Here is a 21,109-nt window from a genome sequence, read left to right on the forward strand (position 1 = left end):
AGGTGCAAACTACACGGCCAGCAACATCCAGCCCACCTCCTCACCTTCTGGGCGGTGGAATCATACTTTCCAGGCTCACCAGCGCCAGTTTCTTCTCCTTTGTTGCTTTTCATCCCGGGAACACTGGCTTGGCAGTTGCCGCAGAAGTTCTAATGAGCAGAGATAAGGTTACTGAGGGATTCATCACAGCAGTCTGTAAAAGTGAGGTCTGATCAGACCTGAATCTTTGTCAGAGACCGATCCGGCAGTGGATACATCACCACTTTCAGAAACTTAACTTATCCAATTTGCAAAGACCGCTTTTTGTGAGGTAAAAACTACATATGAAGTTAGACAATTGTATCTGTTTATGATATTGGTGACCGTCTTTTTTTTTTTTTAAAGCACGTCGGGGTGCCTGGTGACTCGGTCTGTTGACCACGCGGCTCCTGATTTTGGCTCAGTCACGATCTCAGGGTCCTGGGATTGAGCCCCACTAGGGTTCCTTGCTAGTGGGGAGTCTGCTGGTTTCTGTCTCCCCCCCCCCCCCCCGCTCTCTCTCTCTCAAATAAATAAGTAAATAAATAAAATTTTAAATACAAAGCATATCCATGATGATATGTGTGTGGGAAATTCCAAATATATAAAGAAAAGACACGTAAGTCAGGAAGACAGACTGTTTCCATTGTTCAGCAGTACTCAAGTTCAGGATGACCAACAAGATCACAGACCTCCTAGAACCAACAGTCTCAGTCGTTGAAGAGGGAAGAAAGAAAGGAAGGAAAGGAGACAGAAAGGAAGAAAGAGGAAGGGGGGAAGGAGAGAAGGGAGAATGGAAGAGAGGAAAGAAGGGAAAGAAAGAGCAATAAAGAATTGTGAAGGAAGGATTTCTCCTTTTGAGAACAAAATTAGTTGCAGGACCCTGCACACAGTTTACCAACATTGTCAGTGGAAGCACTCATGTGAGAAATAATTATTTGAGTGACTTGGACTTGACTCTATGTCAAATCCAAGCGCAGACAGGAAATCTAAGTGGAATTACCTTGCCATTGTCTTCTCTGTAACCTTGAGCTGATCTGGAAAGGCTTGAATTTAAGTGTCTGAGCTCACAAGATAAACTTCTTATCACATTGCTAGAGAAAAAGTGCTTGTGAAAAGCCCTAAAAAGGCTTATTTTTAAATTGTTAGAATAAGAATATGATCAGGAAAGCCACAGAATAGGGATCACCGGGTGGAGGAGACAGTTTAATTTAACAGTTGACGGAGGGTAGGACAGTATCAGCCTCTCTTCTTCCATTCTTTTCACCAAAGGGAAGGATCTTGAAATGTAAAAAGGGAACAGAAACTTGCCATTAATGAGAAGCTGGCAAGCAAGCTCATGGCTAATGAAGCTCTGTATTTTTGCTCAGTGAATACCAGAATAAGTCTGATTTCCAAAAATACCCTCCTTGGAAGACTAATTCTGAATACTATTGAAAAGGTTCTGAGGCAATTTCTCTAAAAAACGCTGGATTACTAAAGAGCTCTCTCTTCATGGTGGTCCATTCTTAGAGCTGGTGTATATAAAAGGGAGCTAGAGTGTGCAACATCTCCCAGAACAAATTTTGCCATCAGCATCTTTTCCCAGAGCTAATGTGTTGGTAGAGGAAATAAAAGAAATACGTTTATAATTGTAGATCCATTACTTATAATATCTGAAAAACTATGAAGAGAGAGAGATGCCAGGAAGTTATGAGAACCAAGAAGTTTTCTATATTCCAAAAATCATGGAGAAGATAAATTATTTCTGCAGCAAATAAATGTGGCATATCAATACGGAGCAAAACCCTGGTATACCAACACTCAGCAATATTCTAGAGTGGATTATTCAATTGATTGTTTTAATAAAACATAAAAGAACGGTAAGCATTATGAGTCACTAAAATTTTCTCAGAGTCATTTCAAATGGACCCCATTTTCTTTGGGTTAGGCTTGCCAGAATGGTAAATCAAGGGAAATGATTTCATTGAAGGTCTTGAAAAAAGTCTTTAGATTTTCTTACAGAGAGAATAAAGATGCACCAATTATTAGCCAATGTACAGTCTCATTCAAAGAGGGACTGATACACAGATTAACCCACATAAGGTCTCTGAAGGGGTATCATCTGGACCTGGAATTATGTCAGTTCTTTACTACATTCTAACCAAAGATATTTTTGAAAACAGAAAGCAGATGATCAAGCTTACTAAAGACTAGACAGAGAGGGAGACTTAATGCATTGGGTAATAGGATCAGAATTTAAAATTACGTTAGGTTGACCTAACAGACCCAATCTCCAATGTAAGTCCCTGTATTTGGACTTTCCTTTGGGGAACTCTAAACTTTCCCCTTCTATGGAATGCAGTTTGATGGGACTTTCAGTTGAGGTGTCTTGCCTCAGCTGTCCTGGGACCCAGAACCTCATTAAAGGCATGCTGCCCTGGTGGAACTATTAATTGCGGCCACTTTTGAGGCCTTTGGAGTCCTGGTTCTTATCAGAGCCTAATTTGGTCTTTTGGTCTATTCTGTGAGCCACCTCTATATCCTCTGAGAATATTCATTTCTGCTGAAGTGTGCAAGTTTTGATCCTAACTATTCTGGAATGGCGAGCTTTAACTCTTAGAGTCCTGCCATTTCCGGCATTGCCGCTCTTGGGAAGAAACTCAGACAACGCATGAAGACCTGTGTTCCTGTGTTCCTGTTGCGCTCACTAGCTGTGTGACTCTGAGGAAGTTACTTAGCTGCTCAGAACTTCAGTTTCTACTGTATAAAATGGGGATACTACCACAGTCTAGATTTACAGGACTTCTGTGAAGATTAAGTGAGATGGTATAAGTAAAGCAGGGTGTTGTCTGCCATGGAGCTGTAACTCAACACATATAAGATCTTCCTAAAATTCCCACAAATATTCTCTTTCGACTTATAAGAAAATTTTGACTTTTGAAGGTCTTAGAGACCTCCTATAATTTATTTTTATATTGATATTCATACTTATATTTATATTTATATGTATGTTCTCAATTTTTTAATCATCTAGCAAATACTTTTAACAGAATTCTTGAATCTTTGGATTTAAATCAGCAAATATTCCTGCCTGCCTACTATTATGTAAGTCATTGTACAAACCACTGGGCTAAATGCTAGGAACATAAAACAAGTCACATTTATACACAAAAAGTGCAAGTGTGTGTATGCGCGTGTACATACTCATATACACTGTGCATTCACATATAGACAGGACACATAAGGTTTGAGTATAATGTGAAGGGACCGATTTTCATCTGGGTCCACTCAGTCTTAGCATGCCATGAAAAAATATTACAAATACATAACTTTACAGTATCCTGTTATCATTCTCCCACATCTGCATTTCAAATAAAACACAGGGTAGTATTGGAGACAAAAATGGTAGCCAGATTTATTCCTTATGAGATGAATAATAGATAGAGATAGTTTTTATTTAACAGAGTAACAGGTGTTAGGGCAGTTGTTGGCTTTGGAACTTTATAACTCACTTTGTAAAATCCCATGACATCAAAGTTCGGCCCTGCAAGCTAGCGCCTTATTGAGCTGTACTGGTTTTCATCCTGGGACTGGTGCGGGTGAGTCCAAGTGAGAAGGATTAGGTTTTGCAGTAGCGAGCCAGGACGTAAACACCCATGAGGTGAGAGCTGTCCCTCAAGGGGACACTGAAGGGTGTTGATGACACTGCTCCTTCGTGTAGCATATCTCAGAACTACTACCTTCACCCACCACCCCTTACACCCAAACCAATTAGGAGGTAGAGAAGAAGAGTTGGAGGGATTAGTACAAGTGACTCAAGAGATATAAAAATGTGTTCCTTTTTCTATCTTAAAGATGTTCTTCCTTTAAAAAAATTGAATTGCTCGGGCCAAGCAATTAACTCAATTTCTGGTAAAGACTTCCTTTCTGATTTTTCCTAAAAATTAACACGCCGTTTCTTATATAGCAACAGATTACCTTGAGCAAGACACCGATGTCCCCCAAGAGAGGAAGTGCGATCTGTGTTTAAGAAGAAAAAATCCAAATACATGTATTTATACACATAAATGCACATAATAGAATATAAACATACAATCTAATGTCACTGTTTTTCCTCAAAGTATCATGCTAGTTCAGATTTGTCCTGAGGCTTCTAAGAGCCTCACTGTCAGAATGGCCGGCTTTATGTTCCATCCAGATCACAAAGTAGGCATATGACACTGACAGGACTCCTAACTTTATTTGAGAAGTATTCACTATTCCTCTACAATGAACATGTAAAGACATCCATATTGTGGTTTGGAGTCTGTATCTCTATTTTATGCTTTCATGACATGGTAGCTTTTCTAACAACCCTCAAATATTCTTGGCTTTAAATAATACACGAAAGTGAGTCATTTAATAAAAGGATGTCAAGCAAATTATCAGGCCAAAGAAAAGTCTAGAATGAGTCTGCCTTAATGTTCTTTCTCATTGAAGTTCAAAAGGGCCAACAGGCGACTTCCGTGATTCGCAAGAGAGGCGCTGAGGGAACGCAGGCGGTGTTTGAGACTCGTGTCTTAAAATGTCCTTTCGGAGAGACACTGGAAACCCAAGTAACACTTTATAAGAATCCTAGATGATGCACACACATGATTCACTTGGCAGTGAAGTTAAACTCAGGCCAAAATATGCCTTGCACGTAGCATATAAAGGCACATAAGGCCCAACCAGCGTGGGAGGGAGAAGGATTTGTGAGACGTAAGAAGTGAGAGGCCAGATTTGGATTTTATCATACAAAACTCTTAATACAATGTCATGTACCATATGGCCTCTCAAATTATAACTGCCGATTCTGAGGCTATTTACAGGGATTTCGCTGTCGCTCAAAGCCAGGTTCATCCTGAAATAAAACTCTGGAACACACATTTAGTGCCTAAACCCATTTTTTAAGAGCCCACTCATGCCGGTTTTTGTAATTTAATCATCTCAGTGTTTTAAAGCTGCAGAATCAATGGATATGTATCATATTGTAGGTAACTTACCTGCAAACTTTCATTTAGAAAAGTGAAATTCTTTTAGTCAGTAGCATTAGAAAGAACAGAAATTGTGCCTATATATTTTAACTCAGTATTCCACAGGATTGAGACATTATGTGCCATGGCTCAGCCTGGGGCAAAATTGTACAGTTGAATTATACCCTTAGGAAATAAGTATTCATCACACACACAAAATAATGCTGATGCAGCTTGAAATTTTTTCCCCTCTACAAAATAATGGGGATAAACAAAATCACCAAGCAGTCACTGAACATTCTAATTAGTTTGGACAGTAAAAGTTGCTTGGCAGGCTATTTGGCTTCTGGGTGCATTCAAGATACATAAATCAGGCATAGTCTGTTGACTTACCGGGTCACCTGGGGGGCCTGGCAGACCTGGCTTTCCATCCCTTCCCGGAGCTCCCTGAAAACAGAATCATCATGTTCAAATCTTTTCACAGTGGCACAGGTGTGGACTAAAATGGGGCGGTGGGGACGAGGAGGTAAAGACAGTCCTTACATCATTCCCTGGGGTCCCTGGAGTTCCTGGCAATCCAGGGAGACCGCGAGGACCCTGGAAGAGGGGGAAAACAGTTGCTTCCAGGGACAGTTTTTTCAGTAATTTTCCCCAAGTAAGCAAGCTGGATTCGTGGTGCCAAATAACATGGTCAAGCAGCTTACCTGGATACCTGGCTCTCCAGCTGGTCCTTGGGAGCCCTGAGTAGCATGAGACCACAATAGTCAGAATTCTTCTAAGAATGTCACAAATTATCCAAGTGGGATAAAGAGCTATGTATTGTAATTTACTTATGGAACAATAGGGCTTGGCAACCTTGCACCCCCTGAAAACTCTCTGTGAAGTCAGCCAAGACTTTTGGCAGCTCAACAGTTAAGTAGATGCCTGTTGCTGGAAACACCAGAAAGATTTCGCTCAGATGCCCAGGCTATCTCTCTCGGTACCATCATCTGTCCCTGTATCTTCACGACCACACCGTGCACCCAAATTCTATGTGCTCAGAAACTGGCTGCTGATCGGGTGACCGGCTCAGGACTTGCTTTCCTTTCGGCTTTCTACCTCGAGTGACTTCCCCGTTTGAAGAAATTGCCAGAACCAGTGTTCTGATTCTGCCTTCAGGAGGAGGCAGTAAGGTATCAATTATCGTTCTTTTCTACTTTAGCAAATTGGAGTTTGGGGCCAGCAACACGAGGCTGGGAAATGATCAGTGAATCTAACGCTGAAGGCTTCCTCCCTGCCACGTAAGCACAGACCCTGGAAGGAGGAGCTGACAACCTCGGGAGGTACACGGCTGGGTTCTCAGCAGCAGACTTCAGCAACTGCTCATCCACATTTCCTGTCTTATTTTTTTAAATAAAGAATCATATCACTCTTACTGTCAAAGCTACTTTTTGTACATTTTTTAAAAATTTATAATGTGTCCTTAGTTATGAATAGTTTAAAATTTTTTGCTTCAACCTCCTTCACTCCTTTAATCACTCCCTGATCTGTTTAGTTACTGTGTTCAATCTCCCATCTCCAGTGGTCTCTTACATTCTTGCTCCAGAGAATCAGTCACATACAATGTAACCATTCACTATGCCTTCTTTGAGCTCTCAGGATAACTTTATTAAAAGGCTGATTTCCCAAAGTAATGCAGTTAGAATTAGTGTTTGTTTCCAACTTTCTTGTTCCAGAATCTTGATGTTTTTATCATAGTAAATAGAAAGTTCTCCTATTACTATTTAGTCAACAAGTGTGCATACAGAGCCCATTGTTACCAGGCACTGTCCTCGTAGCTAAAACACATTACAAAACTGCCCATGCTCTGTCTTCCCTCTTATAAATGACTTTTAGTCTCTTTTCCTGAAGATATTACTTAAAGATTTTTGACATCATCTCATTTAGATATGCCCCATTCCCTTATAATATCAACTTTCAATTTTATTCTCACTAAAAACAAATAGTAAAATATAAAACCTAATCTTAGGCACTCGGATCATCTTACAAACACTCATTTGTACTTTTTAATACATAGAACAGAGGAATAACGGGTTAAATACTTGCTTCTAACCCCAATGCCATTGTGAGACCAACATCTGTCGGTCAGGAAACAGTCAGCACTGCCCCTGTACTCAGTGATGTAACCTCAATGCTTATCACTTGTCTTCCTCTGGCTCGTGCTTATTTTAGTTTCCTCCTCTGATCATTTCATTCCTTTCTCCTGATTCAGGTTTGTCACTGGATTTTATTTGATTATCAGAATTGACATGATTTCAAAAACTTGATGGCATTTCACTTACTGTTCGGCCAGGAACCCCCACTCCCGGGGGGCCTCTGTCACCTGGGGAACCGTGGACGCCTGGCAGTCCTCGCTCGCCCTGTACAACAGAGGCTTCTGTTAGTGTGAGGCTCGGAGGACATGAGATTCCAGGCTGGATTTTCTTATTAAGTCTTTGGAAATTATCTATGATATTTTCATACCTTTGGCCCACGAGGACCAGGGGTTCCAGGATTTCCATCTAAACCCTAAAAGAAAAAAAAAAAAAAGGGAGGTAAAAATACATTTCTTTTTTCTAAAAAGTTTAAAAGCATCTTAGAAGCTATAACTCAAAAATGTTTCATTTTGCTTCATCCTTCTTGAATAAATGCTATTCTGTAAAAGAATAAGAAAGAGAGAATACATATTTCGCTAGGTTATAGATTTTGTATAGTTACTTTAAAATATAAGATACTTTCATTTTTAGGGGAGGGGGGGATGGGCGAAATAGGTGAAGAGGATAAGAGTGCGCTTATCCCGATGAGCACTGAGTGATATATGGAATGGTTGAACCGCTGTCTTGTACACTTGAAACTAATGTAACACTGCAGGTACTGGAATGAAAATAAAACCTTAGTAATAAAAAAGATATTTTAATCTTTAAAATGAGGCATCTGAGAATGAGAACTATTTATTATCAACAATTCATATGAAACGTCAAGGAGGATGAGAAAAAAGATTATGTGAAATGGCATATTGGTAGCTTAGATTTCCCAGCTCTCCAGTTCTTCTATGGCCTGGAAATCGCCTGGGCATCAAGGACATTTTCTGCAAATGACCGTGCATGGCTTTCCCTGCAGAGCCTCCGGAAAGAAAATTTCAGGCTGTTCTGTTTTAAAATAGTGTCCTAGGAAGCCTTATGATTTAAACTATGTATCTTACTAGCTCCTGGGATCCCTCAAGGATTCATGCAGAAGATTCAGGGGGGTCTATGAATCTTTCAAAACTGCATGTAAAATGGGTATGTGCATTTTATTTTCAGAAGAAACCCCTTCAGCTGCACCAAATTTTCAGAGGTTAGAGTTCTGACCTAAAGAACAAGACCGATATTTCCTTTTCTGCAGTCCTCAACTTATTCCTTTCCTTGTGATCTGAAACTGGGAACACCCAAGTGGTAATTAATGAACTTGCAAGGGAGAAAAGGGCTGGTACTTACCGGTTCCCCCGGCAGGCTTTTCCCTGGAGGACCAGCCTCACCTTTTGGACCTGGAAGCCCAGGAGGGCCTATAATCCCACCTGCATCTCCCTGAGGAAAACAAGGTAAGATTCTTCATTGCTCAGGTTTGTGGTGGGAGGTGTGGGGGCAGTAGTTTCCATTTCTAGTGCTTTGATTTGTCATCATGGTCAAACTTCATTTTCTCATTCATTCACTCATTCAGCAATATGTACTGAGGGCCTCATTCACGCCAGGCACTGAAGTCATCTTAAATGCATTTATATTCTATGGCAAGTTATGTGACAATAAGCTTAGCAGTATCATGCCATATGCATGTATATAAACATATGCATAAAAGTGGCCTCTATTCAGAAGTTCTTTAGATGATCTTTATGTTTTCTTTAAGTTATTTCCAAGTAAAGGTTCAACATTGACCTACTATTTCCATGTATAGACAATAAGAAATGGGTCCTGAAAGACCCATTAGATCTACTCTAGAGTTGGCTGCTGAGCTTGAAACAGACTTTCTGAGTCCTGAGGTCTTCATCTCTAAGTCTGTTCATTTCGTCACATTGTGTTTCTGTGTCAGAATGAGAGCTGTCATAAAGCACAACTCCAGGGGGCATCATTCATGCCTTCATTTCTATGTCTGTCTAGCCCCTGCACAGTCCTGGCAGCCTTGTCTTATCCCTTCACTTTTCGAAAGCCCTCATGACCCTCTGTCTCTTCCTCCTACCAAGCTGCTTAATTTACAAAATAGGTAAAAGGGAAGTTATACCTTTTCTCCTTTAATGCCTTGCTTTCCCGGGATACCATGTTCTCCTGGCAATCCCTAGAAATTTCAGAATTAATGGGAAAGAACAATTAGAATATCTCTTATTGTAAGAACAATTCTATCGGTGAGTCTTTGTCCGGAGAACAGAACGGTAACACACAAACTATGAGGGGATGGGCTGATTTGGGCGTGTTAAAGAGGAAAACGCATTAGTGAACATATGTGGCTTGTTTCAAGTGAAGTGACCTGGATGTAATGGAGAAGAAACCAAATAAGGGAGAACTGAGCCAAATGCCCCATCCATTATCACTGCCAAGGAAAGGTGGAAGGATGGTGGTTGGTAGCATCACATCATGATTTAGAAGGACGATGGGATAAATAAGAAAACACATTTTTACTGCGGCAACAGTGGCTCTTTCCCTTTTGATTTTCTTCTCTTCCTCAGCTCCAGCCACTATCACCTAATCGCACTTCTTGGACAATTATGTCTCCACCTGTGCCACCAGCGCTTTCTCCCTTTTCATAACATCTCTCCATTAGGTACACCTCTGCCTGCTCATTAAATGGCTTGGGGGAGCAACAAAAAGCTTTGCTTACAAACTGAGTGTTCAAAGGGCCAAGGAGAACAAATGCACTGAAAAGGAGACCTCTGGAGACTCAGTCAGGAAGCATGGAGGTCATGGAGCTATTCCCAAGATGATGAGAAAAGGAGTGATTCTAATAGTTGCATAGAAAGTGCTGGAACTGTGATCAGAGATCAGTTTCCAAGAAGTTATGGCCAAGCATTTCTCTTTATTTGCTCAAGTGAGGATGATGGTGAGTCTTAAATCCCAAATTGTCAGAAGGCCAGGCTAGGGAGGTTCTCAAAGGAACAAAAGGCTTAGCTGGGGGAATGGATAGAAAAATATATTTGAAGGACATGAGAGAGAGAAAGTGAGAGCCAGACAGAGACAGAATAATGAGACCACTAGAATTAGCTTATAATGCAACCTGAGGACTCTTCTCCAATGGCATTAGAGAAATCTTTTTAGCCAAAAGACTTGCTCTTTTTAGAGGCTCTTGTAAGAAATCAACAACAGAAGCTTAAGAAGTGTTTTTTTTTTGGATGGCCATGCATAATGAAAATGCCTGTTTTCTGTCTTAGTTTTCCTTATTTCTTTTGATGTTTCCAGTCTCTGTTACCAGTGGTATCACACTGACAAGCCTGTGCAAAATAATAACTTAATTTGACTTCCAAAGACTGATTTATTAGGCTAATGATATTCAAAAGGACCTCATATGAATATAGGAAGGTACTAGCCTTTCTAATAACCTCTGATATCAGGTGTGATTGGTTTTGAGAGTAGAGATGACCCATGTCTTTGGAAAAGGTACTATAACTCAGTCACATGAAAAGATGTGGACATTCTTTAAGACATAAATTTAATTCCCACATATCAAAGACACCTGTATTTGCTATACATACAATATCTCCTGGTGGTCCTCTGGGTCCCATAGAGCCTGCAGGTCCTTGTGGACCCTAAAAGAGAAGGTGATACGTCTTTCAACTCTGTTAAAAAATAGATTGTAGCCGAATATATGTAAAACATGGTGTGACCTTATCTGCAGAAAGACAGGCTTTCTATCATCCTACCCTTTCTGAATAATTCTGAAATGTGCTTTGGGCTTATAAAGGTAGTTTGATCATGTTGTCCTTTACATGGGTTTTTCCCCCGCAGCAAGCAAGACCGGCATAACCTGCCTTACCCATCGGCAGGAAGGCATCACATTAGTCTTTCTTACATCTCCTGACGGCTGGTTCTTCATGGGACACTCCTACAGAATCTCACACTGGGGACCTCAAGCATCTGCCTTAGTCTGGCTAAGAGATTGACTCCTGACTCCCATTCACTTTAAGAATATAGTTCAAGGTCATAGGTTTTGCTCACGTTCTTTACTCCAAAGCTTTTAGGGATGCTATTGTGGATATGCTTTGAAAAAGAGTTTAAAAACCCTACTGCGAACCCAAAGTCACAATACTCTGCATGTAATAAATGCAGCCAATAGGGGGAAATCGTCATGGAAACATGATAATGTTCCTGCGAACATTTTTGAAGAAAACGAGTAGCAGAGCAGAGCCCTTTGTTTTACACAGAAATGGCTATGACTCCGAAATTATTTCTTCTTTTGTCTTATTTACTTCTCATATACCTTTAGTCCTGGGCTTCCTATTAAACCAGGGGGACCAGGATCTCCAGGTTCGCCCTGAACACATGGGTGGGAAGGAAAGTGAAATGGTTACTTTAATCTTCATTATCTTCTTGGGTTGGAGATGCAGTGAAAAAGGTCAGGAGATTACCTTTAGTCCCTGTGACCCCATTAGCCCAGGTTCTCCCTGTAAAAAAAAAAAAAAAAAAAAAAAAAAAAAACACCATTTATGTAACGTTTAAACTTAGAAGGGGATGAGTATCTCTAATACTTGAATTCACCTGCATTTCTACTAAGTAACATAATCTAGGGGAATTATGGATGACATGATGAAATCAAGGAGAGGTCATTCTAAAACACGATTTAAAATATTTATTGCTGGGATGCCTGGGCTCAGTGTGTTAAGCCTCTGCCTTTGGCTCAGGTCATGATCTCAGGGTCCTGGGATTGAATCCCACACTGGGCTGTCTGCTCAATAGGGAGCTTGCTTCTCCCTCTCTCTCTGCCTGCCTCTCTGCCTACTTGTGATCTTTCTCTCTCTGTCAAAGAAAAAAATAAAATCTTTAAAAAATATTTATTGCTAAGATGTGAACAATAGCTCCTTATTTTTTTTCTTTCATTTAAATTCAAGTTAGTTAACATATAGTGTAATGTTGGTTTCAGGATTTCCTTTTAAAACAGTTTTTCCCCCCAGTATCACTTTGACTCTATAATCACCATAGTTCATTAGCAATCACTGCATTCTCCACTTAGATGACATTTTCATGACTTGCCACCAGCTAATCTTCTATCTCAGAGGATTAAAACCTCAGATGAAGGGGGAAAAGAAAGATTGAAATTTAAGTTGATATTATGATGATTCTATCATTGGGTATAGGTAATTAATGAAAAAAAAAAAAAACCCAGAAAAAAATTAAGGTTACACAAAAGAGGACAATTTTGGCTACTATGAGTTTGCTTTTCATATTTCCATGACTTATTATTGAACCTTTTGATAAAATCATTGTATTTGATAAATTAAATCTGTATCATTAACAAATTTTTGAAAAAACTGTATCTTGCATTTTTATTTTGTATTTTAGATATCATAAGTGTACATCTTTCAAAATATTTACATCCAATCACAGATAGTAATGGTTAAAGAAAATATATTCAATACTTAAGCCAAATGGCAAAGCCGTCATCATATGATGAAACTTACCATGGTTTAAAATTTCTCATTTATTAAAATAAGTCAAAATTCACAGAGGAAAAAGTAAAGTGCTCAGAGAGCTTATTTTATCAAACCTATTAGACTCCAAAGTAAACATTTGAGAAATCAGTGAGATAGAAATCAATGGAGTAGAAAACCCGAGATAGCGATAAAACATCTACTTACTCTATCTCCCTTTTCACCTTTAGTAAGAGGTTCTCCCTAGGAAAATGGGCAAAAAAACAGAGTCAATTATGAACATTTTGAGAAAGAACCTCTCCAAAACGGGATATAGATAAATCCTGCAGGCCAAAATCAGACCTCTGTCACAAAGCAGCCTCTAAAATGACTCAGAATGTCACACAGTCGGCTTGTGCAGTTTAAAGGAAGCATCTGAGAATTAATTAAAAAACTCTTTCATATCCCCTAGTGAACAATACGATAATCATGTTAATACTATTTCGAGAATCCTGAGTGGAGCAAATTGGAATGCTGCCCAAGGCCAAGGCTTTCTCTTGCATGGTTCACGGAGATAATCTCTCTCTCTCTCTCTCTCTCTCTCTCTCTCTCTCACACACACACACACACACACATGCTTCTCTTCTTGAAGTTACATGGGCACAATTTCATTTACTCTTCACAACAATGCTGTGAAGAAGATATGGTCCCATTTTCAGCATGAGGAAAGAGATTCGAAAAGTTCTGAGTAACTGAGTTATTTCCCCTAAAATAGCACTCACACACTTTATGTCTCCTTGTTTATCTTGCCTATAAACTCTGTGAATGTAGGGATGTAATTCATCTTGACTATCACAGCATTTCTGGTGTACTCTGTCGGTGCCCAGTAAAAGTTTATTAAATTAGAGAATTTCAATTATGCAGATATAACAATAATAGCTGATACACATTAAATCCTCTAGTGCTAATCTAATCATAGTTCTACTTAATTCTTATATGTCACTGAGTACATATGACTAGACACCCATTTCCGGATGAGGAAACTGAGGCACAGAGAAGTTAAATGATTCCTCCAGGTCATATAGCCAGTGGGAGGTCATTCAGGGTTTAAACCTAGATAGCCTGACTTCAGTCTAGGGCTTTGGTTGTGCAGTCTAATTTGATATGTAATTTGATTTACTTTTGGTTTGAATTGAGTGAATTGACAATAAGATGGAAACCATTTATTTAAATTTATTTTTTTCTTTTGCATAGGAAGTCAAGAGAAAGTATGAGAACCAGATGGTAGATAATACTCTTCTTAAAGGTCCCCTTAGGGACTGTAAGTCCCCTAAACAAATTGCTAATGGGAGGTAAATGGTTAGGGAGTGAATCCCTGTGGTTTTCACTTCCCGTCGGTGTGCTAGGGATTCAGGGCTCAACTCTCTTCTCCCATATTTCCCCGCGCCCTTGCTGTTTTCTGGGACTGTCTGGCTAGTTTTGGCAATGACACGTGAGCAGAAGTGACACGTATTCCTTGCAGGCTGAGTCAAGGAGAAGCCCGTTCATGATTCTCCAATCCCACTTTCCCTGCATGGTGATGGAGAGGGTTTATGTATTCCAGAAGCTTAGTTACCTAGTGGTAATCAGCCTGGTACCTGAGTGCAGTGGATGTCAGTATCCACTCCTGACCCAACCACGCTGGGCACGCAGCATGAGCAAGAGAAAGCCTTTCTTGCATTAAGCCACAGAAAATTCAGGGTTAATTTGTTACCTAGCACAACTTAGCCTCCTCTAGATAGGTCCCGTATCTAGCGAATGTGATTAAATCTCTTTTGTTGGTTAATTGCTAAACATTAGATCAGGGCTTTATTTATAATCTTGTTGTTCAGCCTTAATTCAAAAAATTCTACTTGATTTTGAAGAGAAGATATGATGTTATTTAGATATGAGCAATGGGCCACATTGCTTATATAACTTTATTTTTGTTTGTGTTGCACTGCTTATATTGTATGATTACATATATATTATATAAGCACGATATTATATCATGGTTTTTTAGAGCCACTGCGAAGCCACATAGTTAAAGTAAAAACAAAACAAAACAAAACAACAACAATAACAAAAAAACAAACCAAACCAGGATCCTTGTTGTCTCAAGACTTGGTATTTAGTCCTTGCTCCAATGACTACTCTCTGGTCACCTCTCTTTCTCTATCTGTAAACTCATCCATAACTCTAAGCTCTAATATGTGACACATGTAGTCATATCTACATGTCCAGTAGTGGAGGAGAAACTGCCATTCAGCATAAGTAGTTCAGAATTCAAATTGGATAAAAACCATTCCTCTTTTTGGGCCTTCTGGATATTTTGCCATGTCACGTCCAGATTCTGTTATGGAATGGAAAGGTTGAGACCACAAAGCACCAAGCTTCTCTGTATAATAATGTAAAAAAAAAAAGATGTTTCTCTTATGTGGGGGGCAGAGAGGAAGGCAGGCGGAGATGCACAGTAGTTCCCCCCTTTTCTGTGACCGCACTTTCCATGATTTGTTACCAACAGTCAGCAGCAGTCTGAAAGCAGATGACCCTCCTTCCGACACATCATCAGATCAGTCGTCGTCGGACGCTACGTCACCAGGCCTACGTCGTTCACCTCCCTTCGTCCCAACACGCAGGCCTTTGATCATCCCACGTCCTCACGAGAGGAAGCGTGAGTACAGGACAAGATATTCTGAGACAGATCATGCTCATATAAAGGTTTTTTTTACAGTAGATTATTATAATTTTATTATTATTGTTGATAATCTCATACTGTGCCTAGTGTATATAATAAACTTCCTCATAGGTCTGTATGCATATGAGAAAACCTAGTATATAATATACACTTGACCCTTGAACAACACAGGTTGGAACTGCATGGGTCACTTACATGTGGATTTTTTACAGTACAGTACGGTAAAATGGTGTTTTTCTTAATGATTTTATTAGTAACATTTCTTTTCTCTGGCTTACTTTATTGTAAGAATCCAATATATAGGGGCGCCTGGGTGGCTCAGTGGGTTAAGCTGCTGCCTTCGGCTCGGGTCATGATCCCAGGGTCCTGGGATCAAGCCCCACATCGGGCTTTCTGCTCAGCAGGGAGCCTGCTTCCTTCTCTCTCTCTCTCTGCCTGCCTCTCTGCCTGCTTGTGATCTCTCTCTGTCAAATAAATAAATAAAATCTTTTAAAAAATCCAATATATAATACATATAACATACAAAATATGTGTTAATAAACTGTGCGTTATCGGTGAGGCTTCTGGTCAACAGTAGGCTATCAGTAATTAAGTCTGGGGAAGTCAAAAGCTTTACGTGGATTTTTGACCACACTGGGAGTTGATGCCCTAACTCTCACGTTGTTCAGGGTCATCTGTACAGGGTTTGGTACTGTTGGCAGTTTCAGGCATCCACTGGAGGTCTTTGAATTTATCCCCCTTGTACAAGGTGGGACTATTGAATAAGGGACATGGAATCATTAATGGATTAAGAGGGACTTGGCAAGCAGAAAAGGTAAAAGGAAAAGTAGTCTGCTTCTCCTGTGTAAGGCAGGTGGGGCTAAAGATAAGCTCAGGGAGGTAGGTGAGATGCCCCAGACACCTGCAGTGGGAGAGAAAGCCAGAGTGATTTCCTAGGAGCTGTGAGATCCTCCAGCCCCTGCTTCTCAGAGCATGATCCCTGGACCAACAGCAGGAGCATCACCTGGGAAATGGCGAGAAGTGCGGCCTCTCAGCTCTACCCCAGCCCTATCCAATGAGACCCTGCATTTCAAAAGAGCCTCAGGTGAGTCAAGTGCACGTTCTGCATTTGGGAAGCACTGCTCTTAAACCACTGGAAGTTCCCCTTTTCTGCTCTTCCTGTCTTTCCGGCAGTAGGATTTATGACAGTGCGCAGTCTGGGTCTGCCCTGTGTCCCATGTAGTTTAAGAGGTTGAGAGCCAGGGGTGCCTGAGTGGCTCAGTGGGTTAAAGCCTCTGCCTTCGGTTCAGGTCATGATCCCAGAGTCCTGGGATGGAGCCCCATGTTGGGCTCTCTGCTTTGTGGGGAGCCTGCTTCCTCCTCTCTCTCTGCCTGCCTCTCTGCCTGCTTGTTATCTCTGTTTGTCAAATAAATAAATAAAATCTTATAAAAAAAAAAAAAAGAGGTGAGAGCCAATGTTCAAGCTTGGAGGGGAGACAGTGTAGACCTAGAGAAGCAGCCAGGCGACGGTAAGAGTTGCCAACAAATGAGGCGCATCAGGAGTAATTAGGCAGGTGGAAGGGGCAGCAACCACCGGGCTGGATTTGTGGAATGGGAATTTCTCAGACGTCCTTGGAAATATGAAGTCCGGAAGCCCCGTTAAAGACGGTCCGTGCTGCAGGTGGAAACCGAAGCTTAGACTAGACACTAAAGGTGAGTGAGCGTGAAAGCAAGACAACTTGGGGAACTCGGGTGACAGCCCTGAGTCTGCCTCTGACTGCAAAATTACTCTCCTTGCCCAACAAGCCTAATTTTTAAAGCGGAAGCACAGGGAGATATTGGCTTTGTAATACCAAATGCTGCTTCTACTGCTCCCGTTTGGCACACAGGCATTTTCGCGACTCTGCATTCACTACCCCTGCTAACAGGCATTTTCGCGACTCTGCATTCACTACCCTGCTAACACAATGTCCTTTGTTCCCCTGGCAAGCAAAAAGGGAAAAGTGATTTTTAAAAAGTATTACACTTTTGAATAAAGAGAAAAAATTAAGTCTAATTCTGGATGATTCTTACGGGCTGCTGTAGGTTGTTTTTGTTTTTTAGCAGGACTAAATAAAGTTATTTTTAACTAGGATTCACGTGATCTCTTTAGGTGGTCTGATTTGAGTATAAATGATTTAGGTTTTCTCCTACCACAAGAACTATGTCTTGAAAGAAAGTGGCCTCAGTAATATTAAAAAGTGGCTTGAGAAGCTACTTTGATCTCATAAAAACCAAGGAAGGAAAAAAATTCAGAAAATATACTGAAAGCAGATACACCTTTCTAATTTTTTGGATATATTAGCCACAGTCTTTGATATATTGACTTTATTATTTATTATGGCCACAATGTTTAGTTATAGCAAGATGGTTTCATAGTTTTTAGACCCTGTGTACGAGAATCCCCACCTAAGTGGGATTCCTAGCTCTAACTGGCTGTGTCACCTACAGCAACTTAGTTAACCTCTCTGGTTAATTGGCTGGGTGGCCTAGAGCAACTTAGTTAACCTCTTCGAGCCTCAGTTGCCTCCTGTGAAGAATAGGAGTGATCACAGCCTATCTATCTCATTTTTAAAAAACAGACTAAGTGACTTCATGCCTTGCATAAAGAACTTGCTCAAATATCTGATCTGTGGTTGTTTGCCAAGGAAGGGGCTGGCAAACAAGGCTCATGGAGTTAGAACCGATTTGGAAAAATACTTCTAATTCTATTTTTTTAAAAAAAATATTCTTCCTTTGTCCTAAAAGCTTTCATACTTACCGATTCTCCTTTTTGACCTTTAGGGCCAATGGACCCTGGGAATCCTGGTTGTCCAGTTTCACCCTTTTGAGAAAAAGCAGAAGAGAGATTTTGCATGAGGTCAGATGAGTACTGGTGTGACTGTCCACTTCAGAGCCATGGCTTGCGCTCCTGCCCATGGTGGAATTTATCTACTATCGTCCAAGAGACAATGTAAAACTAGTTAGACTGTTAGCATAACAATGTATTTGTCAGCACTCTGCGATGCCTTCAGCTCTCTCAGAAATCCATTATATGGGTCATGATATTTAAAATTAAGGTGAGAGCAAAATTATTTTTCAAGAAAAGATGTCCAGAGAAAAAACTACAACTGTGTCTTGTTTTACAAAAGACCTTAAAGACCCGAGATTGTTTAACCAGCTGAGCCACCCAGGCGCTCACCCTCCTCTTTTCTTAAAGACTTGAGATTGTGGAACTGTCACCATAATCCAGACGCCTGTGATCTCAGACACGTCTTTCTTTTTTTAGGTGGGGGGAGGTTAAGGAGGGGGGGAGCCATAGGAAGAAAAGTGAGTCTCTCAGCTGTTGCCAGCATTTATGGGATCACTTAAATGACTGGCTGTGGACAAAGAAGGCATTGATGTGCTAACAGCAGCTTAGGAATGGCTAAGACATTCTGGTCAGAGATCTTAAAGAGGGGTTTGTATGTGACATATAAAAAGTGTTTTCAGAAAATACAATTTAGAAATAATACTACAGAAAGGAAGTAGATCACTAAATCAGACTTTGGAGGAGTCCCAGCATTGTGCTTTCTTTTAGCATCTACCAAGATCCTTGAATACTTGACGGTGAAAGTAAACACCGCCACTAGAAGTTAGGTATGTGGGGTTTATTCCAACCTCAAAAAGCATTTTTGCAAAATGATGTTCACCACTGCATTTCTGGGCATATACCTTTCTCACACAATAGCTTATATATTTTTTACTTTGGAAAAAAAAAAAAAACTACAGAAAACATAAAGCAGAATATGGCAAACCTCTGTGTACCAGGCACCCAAAATGAAAAAAATACATTTACAAAGTAGATATTTCCTGTGTTTTCCCCTTTATTTCTGTCCCAGAGGGAGCCACTCTCTTAAATGTAGTATTTATATATTCAGTCTGTATTTTTTCACTTTTACTGCATATAGGTAATCAACAATACATTATTAGGAATATTTTAAACAAATTCCATAAATAGCTTTATTTTATATATTCTATTCTATAACTTGCTTTTATCCACTCAAGATTGTTTTTAATATTCCTTGTATTGATACAAAGAGATCTATCTACTCTTTGTAACCACTGGATAGCACCCTATAATGTTCACATATTAGGGTTTATCCAAGCCCTGTTGATGGGCATTTGGGTTGTCTCTAGCTTTTCTTTATTATAAACAAGGCTGCGGAGCATATCTACGTTTCTGTCCCCTTCTATGGATGTGTTTATCTGTTTATTTTGAAGCCTCGAAAAACAGTTGACCCAAAGTACTTCAAGTAAAAAATTTTTTACAATCCTAAAAATGTTGGATTATTTCCACATTACTATCAAAATCAATATCTTATGACTTTACACTTGAAGAAGACGGAACTTGTCATATGTAACTGATAAACAAGGCTGTAGTTTTCAAAGGATTCTTCTGGATCCTTATATTTGTGGAGTATATTTTGTAAAATTAATTTTCTTAATATAAGCACTTCACCTTTCTTCTACCATCTGAACGTCTAGTGTACCATCATCTATCTTATACTTACCACAACTGTAGTAGAAATCATTTTTTTCTACATATGATCAATTCTATCCAAAGTAAGAAGAGGGAGAAATTGATGGTTATATTTAAAAAGCCAATTGCTGTTGGTTTTAGAAAGAAAATAAACAACTAGCCTTGTCTGAGTGTTAGGGTCTGCACAGAGGCCTTCCTTTTACTCTTCTGGTATTAAAATTCCCAATGCAGGGGCAACTGGGTGGCTCAGTCAGTGAAGTGTCTGCCTTTGGCTCAGGTCATTATTCCAGGGTCCTGGGATAGACCCTGACATCTGGCTTCCTGCTCAGTGGGGAATCTGCTTCTCCCCTTCCTTCTGCCCCTCCACCCCTAATTGTGATCTCGATCTCTCAAATAAATACATAAATAGGTGTGAAGGAAAAATATGCCTGGTAGTTGTACTGATCTGCAAAATAAAAAGGGGAACTCAGGGAAAGGGGTCTAGAGATCACTATAAAAAATCACATCTGGGGGCACCTGGGTGGCTTAGTGGGTTAAACCTCTGCCTTAGGCTCAGGTCATAATCTCAGGGTCCTGGGATAGAGCCCTGCATCGGGCTCTCTGCTCGGCAGGGAGGTGCTTCCTCTTCTCTCTCTCTGCCTGCATCTCTGCCTACTTGTGATCTGTCTGTTAAATGAATGAATGAATGAAATCTTTAAAAAAAAAAAATCTGCCTGATACCAAAGGGAAAGAGGAAAGAGCAGGGGATTGTAAAGGATGGACAATAATTACACTCATAGCTGTTGTATGTTTGAACCCATGTAAACAGGTCTCCTTTGAAATGTAGAAAAAGGACCCAACAGAGGCATCGGTCCATCTCTCTGAGTGGTACGTGGGTAAGGGTGGATTTAGAGGAAATCTTAGGCACCTATTCCCCCATATAAAATTCTGCAAACAGAAGCATTTCATATCTGAATTTTAGACACACGAGTTGTTTTTTCATACTTAAAATGAATGTTCAGTGATTTATCACTGTGGGTATGAGCTGCAAGACAAGTGATGAATTTACTCAGCTTCAGGAACGGCTGTCCTTTAATTTGACACTTTCAATGCTATTTGAAAGGCCTGTGTTGTTGAGGCTACATCTTTTCCTTCTGACAGTCAGCCCCGAAAGATATCTGCTAATTCCTTAGGAGTCCCTAGATATTCTGCCACCTTATTCCACTGTCTAGATAAAGGAGCAGTTCTCCTTAACCCGTTTGCAAATGCATTATTCCTACACCACGTGCTGCCAG

General features: G+C 40.2%; 1 protein-coding gene across 1 annotated transcript in view; it reads right to left on the reverse strand.

The window, feature by feature from the left end:
• Nucleotides 1-21,109, reverse strand: part of COL19A1 (collagen type XIX alpha 1 chain) — a 308,387-nt gene that overhangs the window by 50,926 nt on the left and 236,352 nt on the right. The window contains exons 18-31 of the mRNA XM_059399023.1: nucleotides 18,096-18,158; nucleotides 12,829-12,864; nucleotides 11,602-11,637; nucleotides 11,454-11,507; nucleotides 10,729-10,782; nucleotides 9,267-9,320; nucleotides 8,489-8,578; nucleotides 7,497-7,541; nucleotides 7,316-7,393; nucleotides 5,699-5,734; nucleotides 5,538-5,591; nucleotides 5,388-5,441; nucleotides 3,979-4,020; nucleotides 45-149 (exon numbers count right to left, since the gene is read on the reverse strand). Coding sequence (XP_059255006.1) covers nucleotides 45-149; nucleotides 3,979-4,020; nucleotides 5,388-5,441; nucleotides 5,538-5,591; nucleotides 5,699-5,734; nucleotides 7,316-7,393; nucleotides 7,497-7,541; nucleotides 8,489-8,578; nucleotides 9,267-9,320; nucleotides 10,729-10,782; nucleotides 11,454-11,507; nucleotides 11,602-11,637; nucleotides 12,829-12,864; nucleotides 18,096-18,158 — 801 coding nt within the window. The remainder of the gene's footprint in view (nucleotides 1-44; nucleotides 150-3,978; nucleotides 4,021-5,387; nucleotides 5,442-5,537; nucleotides 5,592-5,698; nucleotides 5,735-7,315; nucleotides 7,394-7,496; nucleotides 7,542-8,488; nucleotides 8,579-9,266; nucleotides 9,321-10,728; nucleotides 10,783-11,453; nucleotides 11,508-11,601; nucleotides 11,638-12,828; nucleotides 12,865-18,095; nucleotides 18,159-21,109) is intronic.

The sequence above is a fragment of the Mustela nigripes genome, chromosome 5 (assembly GCF_022355385.1).
Source record: "Mustela nigripes isolate SB6536 chromosome 5, MUSNIG.SB6536, whole genome shotgun sequence".
In the NCBI taxonomy this organism is placed as follows: Eukaryota; Metazoa; Chordata; class Mammalia; order Carnivora; family Mustelidae; genus Mustela; species Mustela nigripes.